This window comes from Buteo buteo, chromosome 11, assembly GCF_964188355.1.
Source record: "Buteo buteo chromosome 11, bButBut1.hap1.1, whole genome shotgun sequence".
Classification (NCBI taxonomy): Eukaryota; Metazoa; Chordata; class Aves; order Accipitriformes; family Accipitridae; genus Buteo; species Buteo buteo.
The window spans coordinates 30,900,027-30,926,413 of record NC_134181.1 but is presented as its reverse complement, the minus strand read 5'-3'; the positions used below and the strand labels follow the sequence as shown (position 1 = coordinate 30,926,413).

The 26,387-nt window shown below is 40.3% G+C and overlaps 1 protein-coding gene across 10 annotated transcripts in view; it reads right to left on the bottom strand.

Annotated features, from left to right (window-relative positions):
• The window catches only part of KDM2B (lysine demethylase 2B), a 127,028-nt gene that overhangs the window by 34,182 nt on the left and 66,459 nt on the right, over positions 1 to 26,387 (bottom strand). For all 10 annotated transcript variants that reach the window (XM_075041319.1, XM_075041317.1, XM_075041321.1 and 7 more), the window contains 3 exons: positions 23,327 to 23,453; positions 14,802 to 15,256; positions 6,652 to 6,738 (listed from right to left, as the gene is read on the bottom strand). In XM_075041319.1, coding sequence (XP_074897420.1) covers positions 6,652 to 6,738; positions 14,802 to 15,256; positions 23,327 to 23,453 — 669 coding nt within the window. The remainder of the gene's footprint in view (positions 1 to 6,651; positions 6,739 to 14,801; positions 15,257 to 23,326; positions 23,454 to 26,387) is intronic.

Here is a 26,387-nt window from a genome sequence, read left to right as displayed (position 1 = left end):
TCTGAAAAATCACATTCGTTTCAAGTTGAAGTTTATCAAAACACTTGAATTTATGCTTTTACACCCTAATTTCTGCATACAATCAAATTTATTGTGTCCACTGATTCTTAGTCCATTTACTTACTATTTCTTAAGTTTGCATTATACCAATGCATAATGTTGCATATATGTTCATAAAATTGGAGCCATACATAAGGGAGCTCTGTTATTAAAATCTGGTAGATCTTCTTCCCTTTCCAGCATTTTTAGTGTGAAATACCATGAAAAGGGAAAAAGGTTCCTTGCTGGAAAATGGCAGCAGACACATGAATGTGCCCAAGGACCTCTATGGGCTCCAGGTCTAGAAATGGTGACTAATACCACTGTCTTTAATTATTTAAAATACAAGTTATTTCTAAGAATCTAACACGCTTTTCACCACAGCTGTCTACTGTTTTTTTTTTGTGTGCTGTTTAGTTCAGACTATGAACAACGATCACAAATCTTATTTCCAGCCTAAATCTATTTATGGTATGTTTATACTCACTTGTTCTCATGCCAACATCGTCCATTAGCTTAAATAACTCTTCTCCTCCCCTGGTGCTTATACTCCCTGAAGTACTTACACAACAATCATCTCCCCCTTCAACTTTGTTGTGCTGTGCTGAACAAGACATGTTCTAGTCTCTGCTCTTAAACATCACATCTTGAATACTATATGTGGTTGTGGAGTCCCATATCCACCCTCATCTCAAAACTACCTATAGTGGAACTAGAATAGAGTGAGAAAAATGATTAAACATATGGTACGGCTTGTGTACCAGAAAAGATTGAATTTACTGGTGTTTTCAGCTTGGGAGTAGGGGGGTGGGAGTGGGAAAGATTGAGAAGCAGTAACAGTGACATAAAAAAATCACTGACAGCACAGAGAAGGTGAACAGAGACCTCATTCAAATTTCTCAAAATGCATGATACAGAGGGCATGAAGTGTATTTATGATATTAAGGGACAGATTTGAAACAACATAAGAAAGTACTTTCTACACAGAGCTTTATTAAACTGTGGGGGAGACTGCCACAGAATGCTATAGATGTGAAAAAGATCAACAGGTTCCACAAATTATTAGGTAAATTCACAGAGGAAAAAATATTCTACCAAGGGACACTAAACACAAAAGATGAAGATACCATCTTCTAGCTTAAATGGGGGAAGATAAACAAAGGAAAGATTGCTATATGTCTGCTTTGTTCTTACAACCCTTTTAATAGCTGTGACTGGCCTCCATCAGAAACAGGACACCGGGCTACAAGGACTGTCTGGTCTGATGGAGTATGACTAGCTCAACCTTTCCTCAATCACACCAATCAGCCTTTTGCTTCCCTCTCGCAGATAGTTCTTTCAAGTTAATCTTCCTTTTTCAGATACATGGAAGTATCTGTAGAATTTTGCAAAAAGATATTTAGTAAATATAATGGGGTAAAAAATAAACTGCTGTAAGACAGAACTCGCTAATGATTGGAATCAGATGCTGCCCATAGTAACAGGAAAGTAGAGTCAAAACCACAGAAGGTCCCTTTCAACCCTGTGCCCACCCATTGCCACCCCCAACCCAAAAACCAACAGCAAAAAAACCAGCCTGAGATGTCTCTCCCCCCCCCCCCCCCTTTTTTTTTATCATCACTTTTTCTTCCTGGTTCTCATGCGCTGATACATAGCTATGAACATTATTTGCATTGCCAATCGCAGGGAAGGTTGGTTTTTTAAAAAAAAAAAATCCAATTAAAATTTTAGTTTGTGGCCTTTACTAATTAATAGTACTCCTTTAAATAAGAGTGTTACCATTTCCTTATTATACTTCTCAAGTATCCTCTCTTAAAATCAACAGGTAAAAATTACATGGAAAAAACATATCAACGGGCATCAGAAAAACAGCCACATATTGCAGCATTGTTAACTAGCTACTGAAAATTACAGCTTCATCTCCTGCTCACAGCCAGACCTATATATATTTGGACACTTGCTATCATTACAAATGCAGTGGCTTTAGGTTTGTGCCAGGTAAGAGAGATGAGAATCTGGCTCACAGTCTGCATTTCTAACTCTTCACAGAACAAGAGAGTCCAAACATATTTTAGTTCTTTATAGCTGCTCTTCATAGACAACTAAAGTTCTTTATCACAATAAAAACAGAAGGCACTGCCACAGAGTGTAATTACATGCTACTATAGTTGACTGTTGTCTTCCAGAAATAGGAAATGGTTTGAAAAATGCATGGTTTCTGCTTGGGCCATACTCTGAGTTCCTTAAATAAAATGCTACCTCTAATCCCTGTGCAGATAAAATGGGAACTCTGGTATTGTAGGGCTCATCAAATCTTCAGAGTGGGCTTCAAGATTTGGCTTGACGATAGTCAGCTTTCTGCACCAGTGATTAGCAATGTGTCGCCACAGTGAAAAATCAGGTTTAGGCCCTGCTCTCTTTTCACACCACCCAGAAGTTCATGTCCCAGGGATGGGGAAGGACTTAGCTTGTTAGGATTATTTCTCACTCCTCTTTAGTCGCTTAAGAATGCAAAATTTCAAGGCAGCATACCCTATGGCATTCTTCCTTTTGCAGACTACCATTGCAAAAAAACCCACAGATAACACTCAGCACCACACCAAGCAAGGACAACTTACTGTTGCACAAAGCCCTGGCAAAGGAACGCGGACGGGGTTTACATATCCACAGCTGCATCCATGCTTGGCAGCCAGCTGGGAAAAATGTGCTGCTTAGTCTGAAGGTACGTAAACTGTCAGCCAGCCATCACGACAAGTAGGTTTCAAATATCCACTCGGTCCCACATGCCTGATTCCTTGAAAAGGTCTAAATTAGGATTGTTGTACATATGCTAGGATCCCTGGCAAAGTCAAGTATTTTGGTAAATGAATCATTTCATATCAGAGATTTCTTTTGAAAATGGACTGTGTTCTCTCACTCTATAGCTGAAAGAGAAGGTTCTTGCCTCTTCTGAAAAAGCATTTGCAAAAAAAAAAAAAAGGTGCCTACTAGAATGTAATTATTGTGCCAAGTAATTATCAATAAATTAGAAAAAGTACAAAAGACTCAAAAAAGCTCCATAAAGATGAGTGAATGTGCTCTGGAAGAGGTGCCTATGAATCACATGCCATTTCTCTATTACCATAAAATAATACTGGTTCATGCATTTTACTATGAAACTTTCTGCTGAAGATGTCACAGATTTTTATAAACATTAATTTAGCCTTGCAACCTCCCAGGAAGGGAAGCACCATCTCCATACAGAAAAGCTCAGGGAGCAGAAATGTGCCATTCACCTCATGCAACACAAGGAGGCTGCAGCAGAGCTGGGAAGAGAATGCAGACTGTTGCCTCCCATTTTGTACACTAACCACAAGATCATCAAATGTCACCCATTTATTTTATCTCCTCAGAAATACATTTTTGATCATCTGTTTCTTTTCTTAGTGAGTAATTTTTTTTGACAGCAAACTACAGTATAACTGACAGCCCCAAATGCCTTTAGAAAAGGTAGACAGGAGCGATGCAGCACAATGGGGCCACAACATACAGACGGGTCTTCCACAAACTTAGTTAAATGTCTTGCCCATTACACCTTATCCACTGTGAACTGTGATTTAAGGTGAGTAAACATGTTTCTTCCCTAAACCCCAGAATTTCACAGTCTTCAAGCAACCGTTTTACAGTATAGAACCGTGCACACTGTTGGCACATCACACTAACAACACATAAAAGAAACTGTGACTCAATTTTAAAGTGAAATATTATTTGCTGCTGAGAAAATCATTCAGGTTATTAAAGGCATGTTCTTTCAAAAGCAAGTCAACGTAATTAAGCCCGCCCTTCCACAGCTTGGGTTATTCACATAGTTTAAGTCATTCCCTGTCCCTACTCCAGGGATCTTTTACTTTAGTAAGAGTTCTCTCCCCCTGCTCTGTGCTTTTTCCACTCCATCCCTTTTCAGTACTTGCCTCTCTCCTCATCCTGCTCTCTCGCCATTACTAGTCTCTTCCCCTCCTTTCTTTACAGTCATTTCCATTTTCTTTGAAATGTTTTGGCATTTAAAGCTGGCTTTATTCTTCCTTCTCCATCTGCTGCTCTTGTCTTTCTAAATCTCTTCTGGAGTCTTCTCTTGGGAGAAACCAAGAGCCACGTTTTCCATTTCTTGCCTTCTCTTTCTGGATTTCAGTTCCCTCCTTTTTCTTTATGGACTTGGAATCAGACAATCCTCCTCTCCCTGGAAGCTGATATACCAGCTACAATGTCTTCTTACCAGCCCCAGGATAGCTGGCACCATGCTGTACTCTATCTGCCACTCCCTTTGAACACAAGTATCTCAGGAAAGGCACTGTTAAGTATTTGGCATTTCTCCTATATACTACAAGAGCAATAGTACAGAAAGCAAAATTACTGGTAGGTTTTACTCCCCTGCCTTCTACTCAACATTTGTGGAATCTCCTGGCCATAGAGACTTGCTCCACCAGCTACAATCCAATTTTAAAGGGAGTTTCCCCCTCCTTAAGGGTTTTCTTGTCTCTAAAAATCTTCTATTTCATTATCAGGACGTACAGGCAACAAAGGAGAAATAACCAAGCTTAACTACTAACACTGCCTTTACACAAATCTCCCCTATATTGTCTCTCCAACAACATATTTTAATTTGGGACTCAAAGGCTAAACTCTAAGTAAGACGTGTCTTCCTAGCCTGCTCACTTGGCCTCTGTTCCCAGACAAGGGAAATAGCTGTAACAAGTAAGATGATATGGACATTTGCCAATTAGAAGCACAACAAACTCCTTTTGGGAAACATTCAGCCATAGCTGCATGTGTACCATTTAACTAATACATGAGACATAATACAAACTGATCACAGATTAAGCAAAGTAAATATGAAGAGAATGGTGAAAGGATTTCTTCTGTTACAATTTTTGTTTATTTCCAAACTTTAATCTAAAGCCTGACTTTCTGTGAAAGTTTTCCTCATATTTGTTATTAGCCAATGTATTTAACTGTTTGTTATTGTACCTTAGCACTGGGAATGATGCCTTCTAAAAGTTTTTGCTTTCAGAAAGCCTAAAGGAAAATAAACACCTGAAAGTTAAAAAAAAAAACAAACAAAACCCCTTGCAGCCAGCAAGATGGATTTTGCTAAGAGGGATAAGATTTAAGTCACAAAAAATACAAATCTTTTACAGTTACAGTTATGTTGCCAACACACAGAAATAAAATATAAGAAATGAACCATTTATCAGGGATTCCAAAATAAAGTGAACAGGAACATTAGCAAATGCCAAAGCTTATAAAAGCCTCAAAACACCAAGATCCTCACTTCTACCACAAACTTAAAAGAGACAGCACAACAGTCAGTTGTTTCTTAGTTTTGTTTTATACATTTCACACACCAGCTTTCCTCTGGTCACAGAGATTTTGCTTTATTCAATGCCTAGAGTATATTTGACTGATGAACAAACAGCAGCTACCAAAGCAGTGGAGTGGAGAATCCAACACCTATTTCTCTCAAGGTTTTCCACTGTTGTTTTTAAACAAATGTTTTAAACACAAAGCATATTCCCATGGATTTATTACAAGCTAAAAGGGAAATACGTATTTAACAAGATATAACTTATCTGAAACATGCTCAGCTAAAACCCAAAAAGAAACCAAGAAGGAACACGATATGCTCATTCTGCCCCACTCTCCTCTGGCGGTTTGATGTTTATGGTCTCCTACTTCCCATTTGAAAACAGCAAATTCTCATGGCTACAAGCGATTATATGCAAAACCATGGCAAGTGCACCAGCACAAAAAGTGAGAACAGAGAAAATAATTCACTCAGTTAATTATTTGAAAGTTATTTACAATGATAATAACAACAGACTTTCAGATAGAAGCCTGATTTAAGCTGACTGACTCTTTCAGCATTTCTGAAGAAATTATGTATTATAAAACTAATTCAGTGAAAAAATAAAGTAAAAATAGAAGCGATGAGACATCTTCTAAATAAGCAAAGCTGCTTTTACAGCACACTGAATAACTGGAGTGTGGTAAACATACCACTGTTATAAATAACATCCAGCCTTTTGACATTATTCTTGAGTTAATTATTTCGAACTCTTTATAAGTATTAATGAAGCAAGCCTCATGATTCTTCTGCAAAGTGAAGAGAATTACTCCCATATACAGGGGGAAAAATTAAGATACAGGGACAGAAAACAACCCTCCAAAGTTACAGTGGCACACTTGCACAGAGAATTCAGGAGGTCTCAGTATAAGAGAAAAAACATCCTCTCATCCAGATGAGAGTGCTTACTAAGTGACCAGTTTGTAGGATTTACACATCATTTAATTTTACACAAAATGTTGCATCAACATTTTTAGATTTAACCAAGACATATCAAAGTTTTACACTGGTAAGTAAGGCCCAAACAAATTATTTTTAAATGGAAATGATTTCTCCCTGCTGAGGCACTTTTGTGTTCTGCTTCAATACCTAATCATAAAACCCTTAAAAATAACATTTCATGTTAAAAATGCTGGCAGCTGCCAAAGTACCATATACACCACTTTGTCAGATTATAGATAAATAAACACCAAGACCTAGCACAACAATTATTAGTAATTGTGTCTCATTACCTTTGTAGTCTTCTTGGGCCAGCTGACCACAGGGACACCCGAAATGGCAAGATTTTGGTCATCATCAGCATGTTCCTTCAGTATGTTCTGTTGCAAATGAAAAGGCCTTTATTAGCCAGAGAAATACTTCTCAAACTGAAGAGAGCAGAGACTTACAGGAGAAAATGCTCCACTCTGATGAAAGATAGAGTGACAAGATCTTTGCTGACTTGCTACATCTCTGCAAGCTACTTTTGCTTCCAAACTTCCAATTCACACTAAAACTCTTGCACCTGTCATTAAGATCCAAGATGTGAAGTTTCTTGCAAAACAGACAGCAAAATCAGCCATTAATCACCTCAAATATTAGAGACTTTAAAACTGGTGTGTCCAAAAGACTGGTGTTTTTCTACTGGTATCAGTCCAATACCAATATCACTTCCCCCTTTAAACTCTAGCTCACTAAATCCCAAATGACCCCACCAGTCACCACAACCAACACCTTCTCTCCTCATCAAGTCTACAGAAGACCTGAGAAACATCTGCTCTGCCACGATTATTTCTGCAGTCACAGGGCATCAGCTGTGTAGTTTAGAGCAATCCTCAGATGCCTGAACATTCAGGTAAATCTAGATATAGAAGCCTATGCACTGCAACCTTTCACTTTTTTGCACATGGCAGTTCAAGAGCATCATCATGTTCAAGAGCATCATCATTTCCACTGGCCATATTTCCACACTGAGGGGCAGGCCAAAGCTGTTGTTATCTACTTCACTTTATGTGATCGGGTAAGGCAGGTTCCTGGGTATTCACTAGGAAAGGATCTGACTCTGGACAGTACAGTATTAAGGAAGAAAGATTGTTCTCCCCTCCCTTCCACCCCCACCAAATCCTTTTGCTTTGATGCACTGTCCTAGAAATTTCATGAGTGGGTTGCACTGGCTTACACAGCTTTTACCGCTGTGAATCACCCCCATGACCATATAACTCAACAGAGAGGTGTAAGTGTACTCAATTGTGCAGCTGGGAATAGTCCATGCTCACTTCCCATGACTCTCTATGTACTTACTAACCTAGCTACAGAGCTTTTCATTTGGAGTTCAGGTAGCTGAAAAAGACAACAAATTAAAACAAAAAACGAGTTGGAAGGAGAATTCTGCTGTGCTGCTGAAAACTGAAGCCCAAATAAGTACTAACAGGTGGAAGGGAAAAAAATGCTCCAATAAAACAAACAAGAACTGCAGGTTGGAAATTACTTTGTAATAGAATTTAGGAGATAACCCCAGACAATGAAGTTCAACGGTGTTGCTCCCAAGTACATCGACTTCTTGAAAAAAGCTTAATTAGACAACAATGGGCACCAGCCTCTGTCAGTCCCCAGTGTAGAGCTTTAATAATTAGACATTTCACACACTGTATAAAAAGAGCTTAAAATACAGTAATTGTTTTAATACGAAGGGCACTTGGAATTCCTCAGTAATCACGCAACTAAAGCCTGGCCTACGATAGCATCTTGCAGGTCCCGAGAGCCTGAGCAGGCAGACTAACATCTAAACTAGGGTTTGGATGAGTGTCCTGGGGCTGGCTTTCTCTCCCTGGAGCTCAGGCAACCTGCCAGATTCAGGCCAATTCGCCAGTCTGTGCTTAAATGAGAGATGCCTTACTAGAAGACACTATAGCACCAGCACAGTGCTGCTTCTTCAGATACAATCATGCTAGTAAGGCTGTTCTGGGGTTAGTCCAAAAGCAGCACCAATGACCAAAATAAGCAATACCAGTACAAGCCCAGTTTCATCAGCCTGGCACTGCGGCTGCACTCAGGAGCTTTCATAGGCACAGCTTGGCTAGTGAGGAGTAGAACACAGCTTGCCCCAACCTGACCGTGATGGGAGAGTCTGTAGCATGCCACTCTTGAAGTGAAATGGCTAACAACTTTTACACATGGACTAGTCATTGGCAAATTAACTCTTGGCTGAAGTTAAGTGAGCACCTCTTTTCTCATGTCCTTTTTATTTTGAGAGAGTGATCACTGCATTAGCTGAACTGTGACCACATTCTGAAAGTTAGTTTTCAATCCTAAAAATGAAGAGATCTTTTGTATTCTCATAGCAAAGCCAAAATTCTCCAGAAAAAGGTAGCAGCTTGAGAGTCATACAAACAAAGGACAAATTAATCCCTCTTTACTTTGCTACTCTTAGATTTGAAAGCTTGTAAGACAGAAAACCTTAATATTTCTACTAACGACTGTCAGAGACTCCGAGTTCAATAGAAAGCAGAGTATATTCCAAGAATTTGGCAAGATAGTGAAGGTTTGTTATCATATGTATCACGTGAAAATATTATCCAAGAAGAAATGTAAAACTATGGCAGTTTATCATCTCAGCCAGCTGAAAACAATGGATGTCTGAGCAGCAGAATCATAACCAGGCCACAGTTGCAGTGACTGTAGTGTCAAGTGTCAGCACACAACAAGCTGGAGGAGGCAGACTTTTGTTCACCTGCTTAAAAAAAAGAAGATAAAGAAAAGCCATGGGGCTCCAGTCAGACAAAACAATGTGATGCTCATGCAGCACAAGGCTGCCCGATTCATTACACTTAAAGGCTGTGGTGACAAAAGCAGGTATGAAGGAAAGAAACTGATTAAATATGTAAGAATTCAGCTTAGCCATTAATTTCAAAAGCACAGCAAGCAATGACTCTCCTGAAATGCATTCAGTAGAGGGAGTTTTTTTCCTGTCATCAGAATGAGAAGGGGGTAAGATTTCTTGGCAAGAAAAAGTAAGAACATATTTCAGTAGATATCATCTGTCTTGCACAAGAATCTTCTCCTGCTGCCAAGGAGTTGCAGATATTTGACAAACTCTGTTCTTCAAACTGAGTTTCTTCTGCCCTAATGGACTTTCACAGTCCCTTCTGAAGAAGAGCAGCATTTTTGCTTTGAAGTGGGGAAGGTCTGTGGCATTATTAGGAGGCAGATCTCACAATCCTCTTCCCCAACAGCAGCAAAGGAATTACCATCCTGCTGGTAACACAACAGAAATGTTGTGTGCTGAAATCAGAGGCTGCACACAGACAAGTATCACTGGCAAAGAGTGTTTAATGTGGGATGCAGACTGTCACAATGAAAAGTCTGCTCAGCTTTACCCGTCCTGTGATGTGGGGTGCAAACTACACCAAGGAGTAAGATGGTTACTACTCTGTTCTCTTCTTCCTGTGTAAGTCCACCCCAGTTGCATCTTTAGTAGACTGTCATACTATTTGGTAGCTAAATATGAAGTGGAGAAGCCACACAACGAAATTCTTCCAATCTCCAAGGGCACCATCTAAGTAAAATTACTTCTCCGTGATTTTTTTTCCTCCTTTTCTTCCTCATCAGCATAGGTACTTTTCTAACAATTCAGCTGCTACTTAATTTTTAAATTGGGAGCCAGAGTTGTTGCACTGTTTCATATTTCAATACAGGGCATGTATATATGGAATGTATACTGCAGGCTGCAAGTGCCTCCAACAGGAACACCAACAGCAAGGATGTGAGGGCAACAGCCACACTGTCTTCTGGCTGCTCACCCTGCCAACAGTTATACTGCCAAGCCTTCTGTCCTTCTGCAACTTGGGTCAGCTGAGCACTCTCAGGGAGTGTATGTTTATCTGTACAACAATTTCCCCTCACATTTGCTGCACACACAGCTCACACAGAGCCCATCCGCAGACATTTGGATACAGAGAGTATTGCATCTCCTTGGCCGATGGTTCAGATGCCATCTGCTACGGAGTGAACGCTCCTGTCAGTAATTGCTGTTGTTTGGAGGCCTCTGAGAAGCTCCTTTGGTGGTGAACACAGGTCTCATGCGATACAGTGCCCATACAGCAGAGCTGCAGCCGACAATAATTTAATTCCTTGTTTGAGCTGAGGGAAGAGCTGACCCGCTCCCCAAGTGAGGCCTGTGTTATACTCTGCAAATAAGCCTCCCTTGTGCTGCTGCACTCCATCGATCACAGTGATAAATGGGTTCTCAATCTGCAGAGGCATTAGCTTGGCACTTCTGGATTGCTGTGTCCCCACTAGATAGTCGCAGTTAGTTAGGAGCTTAGATGACGTGTAAGGAATTTACACAGGCTTAGTTTAGTTTTCAGTCTCCCTTCTCATAAGGAAAATAAATTACTTTATTTCAAAGAGTCTCACCTGCTTGACATTAAATAGCTGTATATAGCTGTAGTTGTATTTACCCCTAAGAGCAGTAATCAGTTGCCCATCCTTCAGTGTATTCTTGCTTAGATAGAAAAGCATGGATTCTTTGCGAGTTACCCCGATTTCTTCTGTGAAACTTCACATCACTGAATAAAATGGTTTCCTTTCTCCAGTTTAGCTACCCATATCCTGTGTTCTGAAAACATTAATTACCTTACTGAAGCACAAAGACAGACTTGAATGTCATACAGAAAAGTTCCTGAGTGTATTTCATTAAGAAATAAAACTGCTGCAATAAACACATATTTATTTTCTTCAGGAAGAAACTTGTTTAAGACTTCCCAAGCAGAGCAAAAGCTTTCAGACTTTCTGTCAGAGCATGTTCTTGCTATGCATTTGTTAAAAATAACTCCCAAATGGGTATACAAAAAGGGTACTTTTTATAGGATGTATTATTAATACATCACATGCCCAAAAGTCAGGTTGCCCATGAAATAAACCTTGTGAATATAGCTGAATACAGTCACAGCATGTATGATCTGCACAGCTTCTTCTGCACGATTTCTGTCTCCATTCAGTCCCACAGATGACTGGTGCTCTGGATATTCATCAGGGTGAGGTAAAGGTGCCAGGCTTCTGCTCACTCTACCGCTAATGCTATCAGCAAAATCTCCACATTATTTTCTGTACAAGTTGGAAAACTAGTAGCAAAGTAAAAGGGAATATGATTTAGTGGTCAAGGAGATAAATACCATTCTGGAAAAATGGACTGTATTTCTTCCTCTGCCATTATGTCTCTATGTGACACAGGGCAAACCTTTTAAATCAAGTTTCCAGAGGCAGTCATGAATTTTATGATCCTACGCTTCCTCACGCCTGGCTTGGGATCTGGATGTTAAAGATCAGAACTTCTGCTCTGCAGAAATGTTAAGCAATTACAGTTTCCATACCATTAAAATTATCTTTTGCACGTATCATTCTTAAATAATGCTACCTTTTCTGAAAATCACATCCACGGCACATAAAGCCAGTATCCAAAATGATGGTCACTTTTATCTTAATCTCTTTGCACCCTAGTTCCCTACCTGTGAACCAGATAACAACAGCTCATCAATTACCACTTGCGAAGCACGTGACTATGGTAGTGATGAGCATCACTGGGAACCCCAAGGGAACATTCTTATCACCATGTTCAGCTAAGGGTCTGAACAGTATGACATACCTGAGACACACTGAAGAGCAAGGACAGAACAAAATACTGAATAGCCACATTCTGAACAGCAAGTAATACAGGAATCCTGCAAGGACCATTATGCTAGATGTATGCTCAAGGGGCTGAAATCAGTCACTTGGCAGCTTTTCCATCAGCATGCTCTATCCTTTGAAGGTAGAAGCCGTAAACATACACTGATACAATTGGTTTTGATTTTTTTTTTTAAGCCAACAAACTGAATAAAACTTTGTGCTTTGGTATCACATGGGTTACAAGGAGATAGGATGCTTTGGCTCCACTGCCCTGTTCTCCACCATGTCAACGAGCACAGCAGCAGAAAGCAGTAACGGGTTGTTGCATCCAGGGTCCCAACTCTAGATGGGAACAGGACACACCTTGTCAGTCGCTGTCTCAGAAAATTTGCTGATGAGCAAAGGGAAGGCCTGTGTGGGGAGTCCTAGGCTCCACTCCTGACTTGAGAGGAAGTGTACTCAAGCAACCACTGATCTGAGTACTACTCACCCTAACTGGCCCAATTCCTTCAGAGCACCAAGCAAGTGGATTATGCAGCTGTAGGGAGAGTTATGGAGGAAACAGACTATATGGGCTTTAATTAATTTACTATGCTGTATTGACTTCCATTCTCTGAAAATTGAGGGCCGCCTTAAATGTGGGCCAACGTTGTAAAAGAGATGGGTAAGAAAGTTCTTTAAGAGTTCTTTAGACACTTCAAGGAGATGCTTGAGTTAACGTACTTTTAAAAGGTCTTGTTCTGACTGATCAGTCACAGGCTTGCCAAACATACAGAGGTGATTCCAGAGAAAACAATTCTGGAGCATGCATGATGTTTAGATGTGGTCATAGGCTTTTTAACCAGCAGGGAACCATAAATATCCAGATGCTGGACTACATCCTGATGGTTACAGTGTGTGCTGGCAAGCAGAGAAAGTTTAGGAGCAGGCAGTTATCAAAGAAGATGGAACATCAGACTGCAACTCTGCAAGATGCACAAAATAAACTGGCAGATGCCCACTTAATACCAGTTAAAGCACAGTATCACCAAAAAGGGCACGACTTGGGCTTTTTTCTTAAATGTCCATTTGCAGTTCTCCATCTCTGTAGCTAGTGAATCCACTGCTCTGGAAAGGAATAAGAAAGCATATACTCCTACACGGTGCTTTAAACCAGATTCACATATGGTATCTTGCCATGTTCTACTAAGATGTCTCACAGTGCATTGGAGTATGTCATCAAAAGAGCATGCATGATCATATTCTGAACATCTGCACCATCTATTACATGTTGTACCCTTTTCTGGGATTGCAAGAAGGGGCAGTTTATTTTTAAGTGAAACTTGGTCTGTACATCACGCTTGGAAAAGTTACCCTACCATTCTTTCTCCTTCACCACAAATTCAACTCCTGGTCTCAAAGCTTCATTTTGATTTCTGATTAGAAGATGACTGATCACAAAGCAAGCCAGTGAATCTACAGCCACAACTTTGGGCATGTGCGCCCACTGTCATACACAAAGTGGCTGATTTTGCAAGAAGAGACTCTGAGCTCTTGTGGTTTACCAAAATGAGTGCCGTGTATCACAATTCCAGGCTCCAAGATTGTGGAATATGGTTCCACTGCACACCGCACATGTTCAGTATTCTTTAACTAGCTTTGAAGCCATTTCTAAGCAGCTGTTACACTACTTGCACTAAAGAAGCACAGGTTCCCCTTTTACTATATAAACATGTATTTCTCCCCTCAGACTGCGGCTTACACAGCTCTTGTGTATAGAATGTATGTAGCTGAAGAACCACATTATACACAGGAACAGTGCAAAACTAGCTGTCCAAAACAAGACCACGCATCACTACTCATAGTTCCAAATCAGGCCAAATTGCCATGGTACTGGACCTGTGGAGGACAGGCTGACAATTTTAGCCTTATTGGCCAAGTCCCAGCATATTTACAAGAGTATGCGGCTCTCCGCTTTGTTGAAAAAAATAATTAAGATGCCTACTTTATACAATGTGAAAACAAGACACAGAAAAGCTAATCAAGTAGTCCAAAGGGATGCCACGGATCAGAGGCAGGGTTAGGACTCGAAGTAGCAAGGCCATGTTGGTCTTCAGGAGGAATCTATCCCCAAGTCAGATGGGCTACCACCTTCAGTATGCTAAAAACCTAAAGAGAAGTTCTGTCACTAGTGAGCATTCACTCCTCACACCATCTCCAAAAGCAGTGTATTGTACCAGTGGAGAATAATTATCAACCTATAGAGGGCAATGGAGGAAAAGAAAATGAAAAAGGTGAAAGAAAAAAAAAAGCAACTGAAAACATTAGACAATGTATCTTCTGAATTACAATCAAGTATTTACATTTCCTGTGTCAGTTAATCAGATATACTCCAGAAAGACACTAGACCAAAAAGGGCAGATTAAGACTATAAATATAAATAGGCTTTTTGAGGTATAGTATTTACACATGGGACATAACAAGTGCTGAACTATGAGAGGATCTAAACTTTTGGCCATGGCTACGACAGTCAGCAAGGACTGCATCAATTAAATCAGACTGCAAACAGCCATCTCCCCAGAGTGGAGATGGCTTTTGTTGAAGGCATGATTTCCCTCTCTGTGGCATAGCAGGCTGATATGAGCTGGTCACTACACAAGCTGCCATCCCTCTGCTGCAGAACTTGCTTTCTGATCTCCTGCTGTCTTCTATAACCACAGAAAATAGTTTGTGTGGATCAGCAAGCTATCACACCCACCTTCATGTCCTCTAGGAGAGCCTGCGGATCTTCGATGCCTTCTGGAACACACTTCTTGTTCTCTGGGAGAGATTCAAGCTTTTCCACCAGGGCTTTTAAACCCTTCAGTTCAAATTCTGTGAGGTGAGTCCATTTGGTTGAAACTTCTGTAGCTGGAGACCCTGTTGGTGTTTTGGGATAGTCCGTGGGGGTCGTTGATTTTACGCTGTCATCCGACTCATTAGACAAAGTTCTTTTTAGGTATCTCATTACTGTGGCTTTTTGTTTTCTTTCTGCACCCTCCTTCCCTTCTGAGTGTGTGCTGTTGGGTGAGGAGGAGCCATCCAACAAGGATTTAGAGTTCTTATCCAAGCTGTCATCCTTCTCCTCCCGGATATGGGCATCACAAGATTCTTCATCCATGTCTAACCACGAATCTGATGAATAGCTGTCTGTGCTGCGTTTTCTTTTTGCATCTGGAAGTTAGAAAAAGAATGCTGAAATTTTACCCAATGTAAGTCATAGCTTAAACACTACTCTACCACTGGGGCTAGGCACTGCCTATTTAAAAGGGCACTCGATAATGCCTACTAAGTATGTGACAGGAATGGGCTCTATTCAGCTGATTTTTAATTTGGATGGGGGGGGTTGTTTGTTTGTTTGTTTGTTTTAATGCTGGTTTTCATTAAAATCTACTCAGTTCAAATGACTGGGAAACATTTAGGGAAAAATTATGCTTTCTTCAAAGCTTCAGTCCTCTATGCCTTCAATTAAGAGTAGGCAGAGCTCTTAAGTCACACACAATTAATTTTCCCGCAAATCCGAAAGAGACCAGATTCGGCAGCCTTACAGCTTTAAAAGGAGAGTTAGCACAGAAAGAGGAGGGGAAAAATGATGGGAGAAAGCACGTTAAAATGCTGTACATCATCATTCTTCCAGGAACTCTGCACGGCAGAAAATCAACTTCTCAATACTTTTCCTCTTTGCAAGCAATGGTTGGTAAAACAAGAACCTACTGCGTGAATACTCATTGCTCTTCTGAGACAAAGGATTAAAATTATGCTTACTTTACAGACAAGAAGCCTAAACACACTGAGAAATGCAAGGACTGTCACAGAGTTGCATGATACTGTTTTTCTTAACACCATCCCTGATACGTTCTAGGTACTTCTCAGGAAAATTTAAAGGCAAGTTTCTGAGTCTAAAGAACTGTTAATCTTAGTTTTATACTAGGTTTCCCCCTAAAAATCCCAACTGCTACCCAACTCCATGCAATCAAGCAGTGAAAGCAATATAGGAAACTAGTGGCCAAAGTTCCCTAAAGGACACATCTTTTTTTATTTATTAGACACAATTTCCTTTACTAAGTGAACAACATTGAATGCAGGCTAGCAACAGCAGGAATTTCTGTGGAAAATACAGTTAACACTGGCAACACCCAGTTAAGTCAATGTGAATTTTAATACTGGCTGAAATGGGTATGAGATCAAGCTGCAAACAAAAACACTCTGCAAAGGAAACAGAAGTCATACAGAAAAAATGAGTGAACAATTAATGAAAAGTTCCTTTCACAGCTTTCATGCTTTGCAATGCAGTAGCTTTGGACTAGGACAATGTGAATTATGCTTAAGGAATGATTAAATGAACATTAAAGAAAAAGCTCAGTATCCGGTTGTTTAACAGTGAGGTTCAAAACAAACACTGAAGCCCAGTTGCAAGCTGGCAAATTCATGCTTATCACAGAGAAGCTCCTTGTCTCTTGCATAGTCTATACCATCTTCTTGCAAAATACACGTTACTTGTCAGCTGAGTAACAAAGATGCAACAGGTAGTGGCAGAGTAGCTATCTGAGGGCAGTTAGCCTAGCTGCTTAGCTTTGCAGTTTCAAATAAAAATTCTGTAAGGCCAGGTAGACCTCTGCAGGTTAGTGCCCAAGAGATACGAGCTAGCCACTTTATACTTCTCAGGGAAAAAGTGCTGTTGCTACAGTGTCTGCAAAAATCAAGCATCTCTGTGACTAGTCTACTCCTTCAGTCATGTTTGCATTTTTCCTCAGAACCAAAATAGCCATAAAATTACTCCTGAAAGGCACATTTAAGCTGAAACACCTGTGAAAAGATGGCAGTCACAAAAAATACCAGCTACCAGCAAGGCTGGTCACAGCCAAATCCAGCTCTACATCCACAGTGCGGGCTAACATCCTCCTTGCATCCCTCCAAAAAAGCTTCACCATGAAGTACAGCACAGTTTATTTTGTGTGCTGAGGTGGTGGCATGCAACACTCCAAAGCAGCTCCTCCTCCCTGGTCTGTGCTAATACACCCCCATGCTTCTCTTAGAAAAATAAACAAGATTAGAAAATATCTTAACCAGAACATTTAAAAACCACTAGGTTATCCAACTTCTATTTAATACTGTTTTCTCCTTTGTCCACAGTAGCTAGCACACTTACCCACCTCAAAGGGCTATATAATCAGCTTATGTCATTCTCCCATTTTACAGCTGAGGAAACAGATGCTTGGGAGAAAGCACGATTTGCTCATTGTCGCACATCAAATCTAGGGCAAAACCAGGAATCAGAATCCAGGCTCCTGGATCCAGGGTTGGAGCCCCTTCTCTAAGCCACACTGCCTTGGTGAACTATTTTACAATTGACTGAAGCACAAAAGCCCAGTCTAGATGGGAGAAGATGCCAGTGATAAAGCAGAAGAAGGTGAAAGCAGATACGCTTCCCTACGCTACCAGTACAGCATCATTAACAGAAATTGGTATAAATCTGCACAAAGAAAATTATGTTTCTGTCTTCCTATGCTGTGGCTCTGCTGAACAGGAACTAATGGCTGTAACTGGGGCAAATAGCAAGCGTAGATAAGGCCTAAAGAAAGAGAGGGAGATCGAGTTACTCCAACTAATGCTCTGGTGCTAAGAGAAAACAGCCTTCGAGAGAGATCTCCACTTTTTGTCTCTTGCTCTAATCTATGGAAACAAAAGGCAAGCGAGGAGTGGAACACCACAGCATACTGGGAGCCTATTCCCATCAGAAACAAGCACACGGGGGGGGGGGGCCAGCAATTCTGTTCCGCCAGCTGCCACCGCTTCCCTGCCACCGGCTGTCTGCACAAGACAGGCCCTGCTGTGCCAGCGACACCTGGGTATGGACAGACAAAACCCAATCTAAATCTAACCTCAAAATGAGCCATCACCAAACAAGTGCCCTGTGGCCTGTTCTCTGCAAGCCTGGCAGTTACCTGATGCCTTGCCTAACTTCACATCTGGGGACAGGGCTTGCTATTAACCTGAAATGTACCAGTCTATTCTGGAGCACTAGGGGATTACAGTACTGTTGCACTATCAGATTAAGAGTGGACTGCTTTCAAAAGACAACAACTGTCTGCTACTGCTGGTAATTAAAAAAAAAAAAAAAGCCAAGGGAATCAATAATGGAAGGATAACTTCAAGGTGAGGAAGGTTCCATCTTATGTTTTCAAGTGTTTTGTAGTAATGCAATATATCATTATTTTTATTTATTCATTTTAATGCAAACAGTACCTGACTGAAAGTTACTATGCTGCAAGCTGAGGCCCTACATAAGGATAATCTGCATTTATTTTGTCAAGAAGTGCATTTTTAGCAGTGTATTACCAGGGTTCCACTGACTTGGAGGTTTTTGGTTTAGAAAGTCTCTCCATGGAAAAGAGCTCCTGCTAAGTGCAACTGTGGTTTCTTCTTCTGAGTCAACGCACCAGCCAATACCAGGTTAGAACTCTAGTTTTAGAGTGGTTATCCAGTCTGGGCTTCCATACCACTTAGTGCAAAAAGACCTTCACCCCTCTCCATCTCAAAGCAAATAAAACCAGCTTATACAAACCAGTCAGTGACATAACTCAGTGAAGAGGAGTAGCAGCACAGGCTTGACCACAGGACAGTGAGCTAGAAATACCTTTTTTTTCTATAGCAGTTCACTTCCCTGTGGTTCTGGGCAAATTACTTAATCTTCCCCACAGTTATCCACTTGTACAAGAAGGATAATTATACACAGTTTCTTTCCTTGCTGAAAAGCAACTTGCTGTATTACAGAACTTAAAAGAAAGGGAGGGGTGTGAGGTATAATTATGAAATCTTTCTAAACTCTTTTAGTAAAAAGAGTTCAGTGTGTAATATCTATCTTGCCACTCCCAGCTCCAAACCCTGACACTGTGACTTGGGAGCAGCAGTTCCTATTGGTCTGCTAAAGACAGCAATGACATTGTCATTAGCAGAAAAAAACCCTGAGCATACTGGAAATGTATCACGGCATGGAGCACCCCACACAGAAATCACTCAATAGTGACTGATAGTCCAGTACCTGTCTATCATAAGCAAATCTCTTCTATCCCCTGAGAAGAGGGAGGAAAAAAAGACATGGCTCCTTCACCATGCCAGAGGGCATATCTTCTTCATCCATCAGGCTTAACATATAGTTAGAGCCATCCTGTTAAAATTTTAGCAATGGGAGTCTTAAAAGCTGCAGGCTACAGAGAAAGCACATTTTTGATAGCCCAGTATCTTCTCCCAATTACTCTTTGTCAGCTCACTCTCAAGATCCATATCTCACTGAAGGTCAATTGTGATTGAATACATGCAGTACAGACTCATTCATGGTAAGAGTAAAAATAATGAAGACATATCCATCCCGAAACAGTGCATGTTCAAATCTAGTAGGAAACCCAAATAGGATCTGTTTCTGATTTCAGCCGGCAGGACAAATGTCACAGTTGAGAGGAACAAGGAAAAGAAAAAAGGGAGAGAAAGAGAGATTGTGTGCTTTTACAGCAGCCTGGGATTGCTGTCATGTCATCATTCCCCTGAGTGTTTGCCCTTCTGCAGAAGAGATCTGAAAAGAACAGTCTCACACACTAACTAGGAGGCAACTGCCTGAAAACTCAATTCTGGGCCTGAAGAATGGGTAAGGAAACCACGGTCATCATCTTCCAACTCATTTAGAAGGGCAGACGTCTTTTTTTGAGGAGCGGGAACACTCCAGATTTTAGCATTGCCTATAGTAAGGTGGGTTTTTTTTTCCCCATTTGAAGTTTTTTGAGTCAAGACATTTAGTAAACAGAAATACAAAGAACAATATAAAGTGCTATGCTAGCATGCAACTATCAGGACAGAGGTAAAACAACACAATCACAGCAATACATTTTCATGAGTAGGCAATGCCTTGAAAGAGTCACTCTGAATTTAGCAACGTTCACGTCAAAGCAAATAAATACTGTGTAATGACAACATAGTATGAAAAGTCTAAAGATATCTTTAAAACACAATTGCTGATGAATTCAGTTTTCTGTGTTCTCCAAAGATGTTCTCTATCACCACAGTAATCTCCTTTTTTTCCACACAGTAGAACAGAATCTCTACCAATTCTATGAGAACTACCACCTTATGAATCCCAGAGACCATGGGCAGCATCCTGTGCTATCTCTGGTGGATGTCCTCCTCAACTAATAATCACCTGTTGCTTCTTAGCTTCTGAGATCCAGTAAGACCACTGTATCAGAAGGTATGTAAGAAAAGAAAGCAGCACAACTCAAGAGTGAAAAATAGCAAGTTCAAGCACCCAAAAAGAAAGGTAGAAAGTAGACATGTACAACAAATTATGTCAAGGAAATTATTAAAAAAAAAAAAAAAGGAGAAACATTAAGATTATTCAAGAGGAATTTCTGAAAATGAGTATAAGGATGTGAAGAATTTTTTCTTAAACTAAGAAGGACAGAAGACAAATCTATTGAGGAGTCTGCAGAGAAGTTAAGTACTTTGTTTCATTACTCTTTAAGGACAATAATGGGAAATTCTTTGTCAAGGGATACTCTCTCATGGGAAATCAAGAAATTGCTTGTGGATAGAGAGGTCTCTAAGGAAAGGACAATTTAAGGACCTTAGCAGTTCTGAGGAGAAGCTTAAAAACAAAGCGGTGGGGTTTTGGAACACTGACCTCATTTGGATCTCCTATCCCACAGCAGGTGAATGATATTAAGATACAGACACTGCAGAACAAACAAGTGTAATTCAAGGATTATAGTTCATAGAGATTTATTTGAGTCAAGAGGCTGGACATTGAGACCAGTTAAAAGAAAAGACAAGCAAGTATTTGCACCAGTATTACTCCTGCAGAACAAAGCAGCGCAGCTTTGTAAAGGTAAATAATGTACCTTTACTCCTTTGAATTTGACAAATGCCAAAATGAAAGATCCAGTAGATATAATAGATCTAGGCTTTTGAACCACAATCCCCAGTTCAATAATTATTTTAAGGTTAAGATTCTGCCAAGAAATAAAAAGCAAGTTTCTGACAAAAAGAAGTACACATCTGTCTCTCCTGGAGAGAAAGGCCCTGGATGTCAGAGATTTTATCAGCACGCTAATACTCTGAAGTCAAGAGATAGCAGGCAGGTGGATGAACTACACACTGTCAGTAGATATCACTTAGGTAAGCTGAAAGTACCAACCCATTCAAGACAGTAACAACAGCTTAAGATCTGCCCACCCAGATGCTTCCACCACCTACCTCGACTTGGCACCCACAGCCATGCAGTAGGGCTGCAAGTCGCATCAGCTCATCAATCCTACTGATAACAAATATATTCATTTTTCGATAGGGTTAATTTTCAGTCAGATAGCTGAACTGATTCAGCTCATGGGGCAGCTGCACAATCTCTAGAGTTCGAGAAACGGAATAGTCTTGTGAGAGCAGCATGTTTCTCACAGTAGCTTGAAATGACCATAAGACCATGCCCAAACAACAGCAAAACAGTTTCATATTCACTTTCTGCTAGGCCAACAACTGAAGCCACCACAGGAGACAACAAGGCCCAGACAATGTTGCACCAAACCATCTTCCAAATAGCCAAGCTCCTTTTCCTGATGTCTTTGCAGCTGGCACTCTTTGGTCATGCAAAACAATTCTTTTCCCTCTAGATACTGGACATCTATGGTTCCCAATGAGCTTTTATATGATTTTAGTATCTCTCAGCTAGTAACTGGACTGAGGCATATTTCGTGGGGATCACCAAACCACTATCAATAACTACTGAGTTGGGCTGAAATTCCCACTGGTGATTTAGCTGGGAAAGGTCCCATCTCAACATCCTGAACCATTCACTCTCCGCATTGAATTTCTTCTGAAATTACACCTCAGCGATCTGACACCCCCATCCGGCCTGCAGGACGAGCCTCCTTCCATGCCAGTGGTTTAGACAACAGGAGGTTGTTCCTTATTTTCCAATGAATGCAGTCATCAGAGTTTTGTCACTGCTTTATGAAGAGCTGATCCAAGAGGCTAATTCATCCTTTCCTACAGGATGATCTTGTATAACAAGAAAAACTTCTCCACACTGAGCTCCTGTTTAACTAACCCTTCTGACCGGGGTCTCACAAAGCTAAGAAGAGAACAAACTGTGAAGTACCCAATTTCCCTGTGACCCCAAGAAATTTCCCTGGCCTATCTACACAGACTATTAGGTCCCTCAAGTTATTCTTGGTCAGTAATACTCACTGGAGAGTGATGTCTGCCCGTAACTTCTTCAATCCCTTCTACTAAGAATTATTCTAGTAGGTGATCATTTCCCCACTCTGTCCAGAACCCGGGGCAGTTCCAAGCATGCCAGGTTCACTCCAAGTGGCACCTCAGGGAGCAGGAGGCACAGAAATACTTTAGTCATCCTCCACACTTAACATGTATCAGTTAAGATTTAGCTGGCACTTGTGCTACTTTCAGCCATTCTGCACTTAAAAGCAGGGAGGCAACATGGCCCACTGTCTTGTTCCATTAAAAGGAGGAAAAACAGGGCAGTTCAGCAAGGCAACAACTGGAATTGTCACACACTGATGTAAAGCTCACATCAGTGCCAAGGTAATGCCTTCCCGCTTCAGGCACATCTATCCATCTCTGCTATGGTCCATTTTCAGCTATTGTTGTAAAGGTTTCTTTGACCTCCCTGCACTTAGGTTATAGATCACGTAGATTTGTGTAGGTATTTTCTTGGTTTTATTACTTTGCAGAACTAGAAGTCAGTCACCAAACAGACAGAACTAAAGGAGAGATTAAAGAAAAGAAAGGAGAGGGAAGCCAGGTTTAGTGACCGTAACACATTCTGTAGAGGAGATGCTCTATAAAAGGACTAAATATCCATCCCACCAGAGCACATTTGTAATGCACACATTTCTGGCTACTAAGGTACTGTGCCAAACATAGCAGTAAATCCTCAACTGTTTGGCAGATCATCTCAACACAAACATTACTGAAACCAAAGAACAAACGCATCCAAAAATTATTTTTCTGGGATCCACTTGCTAAGGGAATGCTCAATAAATATAATTCTAAGTAGGTTGGTACTTCATGGAAATGCTTAAGAGTCAAAACCCTCCCCACCCCAAAATAAAGAAATAGTTCATTGGAATTTCTACAGTTCTCCAATTCAATTTATAACCTGCTTTGCAGAAACCAAAGCAGTAACTAGCCTAAGGTGCCAGCATCAGTTCTGAATATGCACTCAAAGGATTCACTCACCAATTAACATTGATTCTTTCTGGTACTCTTTGCTGAGGTGGCAGCGCTGGGTCACACAGGACACGTATCTCTCCAGAACATACCAGCACATTTCATAGTAGAAAGGATAACGGAATTTAGCATGCACCTGAAAGCAAGATCAAGACTGTCAGTCCATGGGGAAGGGAGAGAAGTTTGCAGCACAAGGGCCAGTCATCATTCTCATCATGTTATCAAGAGCACAAACAGTATGCAGGAGGGGGAGGGGAGAGAGGGTGGGAGCCGAGTGAGATGTATGCCTTCAGCATACAAAATGAGGAGACTGCCTGCCTGCCTGCCATGATAGCATCATTTCTTGGTTCACTAATTTGTATCCTCTTGGGGTGGTGGGAGAGGAAAGGGTTTGTGTTCTTGTGAAATCATGAAACTGATGGATGGCCCCTACAGTATTATTTACCTACTGTATAAACATAGGGTGGTCACATACAGATGTTAGTCACTAGAACTCAAGTTAAAATAAAGGATTTTAAAATTTTATTTCCTAAACACTATCACACGATTTTTATCAAAATGGCAACATTACCTAAAATGAGTCAAGCAGGAAATACATCTTTTTCAATTATGGTCTTCACAACAATTTGATTAAACAAATGAACACACAAATTCTCAATTATTGATAACTACACATTAAAAGTAAAAATCCCCTATGTAGTTTACACTTAACATTTTGGTAGCAAGTTAGCTTTTGCCACAAACAGAATAGAAAAGCAGGATTTTGACAAAAGATCCTGTCAAGCTGTGCACTTGTTCTTACATCTCAGACCTGTTGTTCTCACACAAAAAGCTTATTCTCCAACACTATGTATTTGTGAGATTATTTCAGATCCGAAAGAAAACAAAGCGGGTTTCCTTCCTTTCTAACACAGTTTTCTATCTATGGGAGGTCACTGTACCAAAGAAGAATCTGAGAAGCTCCTAAAATGCAAGAACATACGTATATTTATTGTGATTTGTTAAAAATGGATGCCATGCATCTTGCATGCACTTGTACTTACACTGTACACTTCTTTCTCCTGGTGGCACCAAAATTTGCATTTTGCAGGCTTGTGTGCATGCATTGCACTGGGATTATAGGAACTGCTTTAAGACATTCTATGCATATTAACTGCTCACCTAGCCAAGAGGTGTCCGCCCACCTTTAATGAAAAGCTGGACTGCACCATAAAGGAGCATTATCTTAGAAAGCCCATTTTTAAAAAACAAAACCAAAACACCACCCCACCCCAGATTACCCAAACCCCCAAAGTCTAAACAGAACCACTAACCCAGCACCTGGAAACTCATTCAGCTCTGCAAAGCAGGCATTGCCAAAACATCTGTGTGGTGATAAAAGCATTCACTTGAGCATATCAGTGACTTAACTAGTATGCCCATATTTGAAAACTGTCCCCAAGGTGGACAGTCAAAGAACTTGCCTCTCTATTCCCAGGACACAGGAAATGCAAACACTTTTAGCCATAAAACAAAACGTAACGAAGGGAAAATACACTGTATTGTCCCACTAAATGTATCACAGTGCAGGATTTAAATATTCCATGGCAATTCCCAAAAGTTAAGATCTCTTAAATTCAACACAAATGTAGCTGGTAAATCTGAAGTGTATGTTGCTATGGGTCATGCATCCAGTGATGATGCACCTTCCCAAATGTTTCCCTGTGTTGTTTGTTACAAAGCACACATACCAAAAAAAAGAAGAAAAAAAAAAAAAAAGGAAAAAAAAAAGCAAAACCCAAACAACAAAACAACATCCCCCTAAATGTGAGAACATTTAACCCCAGGGCCTTTTTGCATTGGAGAATATTTTTCCTTTGGTTTAGTTATTTGTCATAAAGAAGAGATCGCGTCACTTATCACTATTATGGAACACAGGGGAAATTAGCCATGCTAAAATATATGCTAATAAAGGAACTCAAATTTTTCCAAGAGAGCACTGCAGGAAACAAAATTTGCAAAGAATTGACTTACAAACAGGAAGCCGCCTTCCACCCCTCAGCCTTCAAAAGGTTTTCAGCCACATGCCTGGGAATATTAAAGACATCATTGCTCAACATTTGTTGACAGATTCTGAGCTTCACCAAATTTAGTTGTTACCAATGTTAATTCAATGTGAAAGACAAGGCAGTAATGCATGCAGTGCTCCCATTATGTATATCAATCTTTAATATTCAATTTGAGTTCCTAATTGCCTCACTATCAATGTTCCAACCCACAGCAAATCCCTCCATGCCTCTGTAATTCACTATTTGCCCGACAAGGCCCTGCTTTTACAAACCTTCAGAAGTAAGAGCTACCATATGTAGCAAGAGATACTGTGCAAAGATCTACAGCCTTTTGCCAGTAAAGCAAGTCTAACAGTGCTTTAAAAATCTTTTAAAGTTTGTCTTATGGAAAAGTATAGAGGAGTACGTCCTTTATGATATCCTTGGACATTTATTAATTATAATGGATGTGAACCGCATTATGTACATGTCCGTACTTTTTCCATTGTACACTTATGGTCAAATGAACTCTATGGGAAGGGGGGGAGGAATAAAAGAAAGAAAGAAAGAAATTAAAAATGTCTGTGATGAATTTAAAGTGTAATATCTGATACAGACACTGCCAGAGGACTAAAACCCCCACCAGCAGGGAAATACACTAGATCATCTAATAGGCATTTCCAGCTCTAACTTCTGTGATTAATAATTTACAATCCACTGAATAAATTTTTTAATTATTCCTGTACGGCAAGAAAAATCCTCTCTGGAATATGATCCGTTTCTTCAGTTCAAAGTGAAATTATTTGAGAGCCTTATATCCCCCTCCAAAAACAAAACAAAAAAACCTAAGCAAGTAAGGCACACATTTTCCTTAAGAAAGTATTAGGCTCTTCCACAATGTCCATTAAAATCATTACAAACCCCACTTGTGTTTAATCAATCTAATCACAATACTGAAAAACAATTTCTGATTATTTACAAAATAATTACTCTATCCACTTAAAATATTATCTTACATTCCAGAAAACAAAATCAGTAGCAAA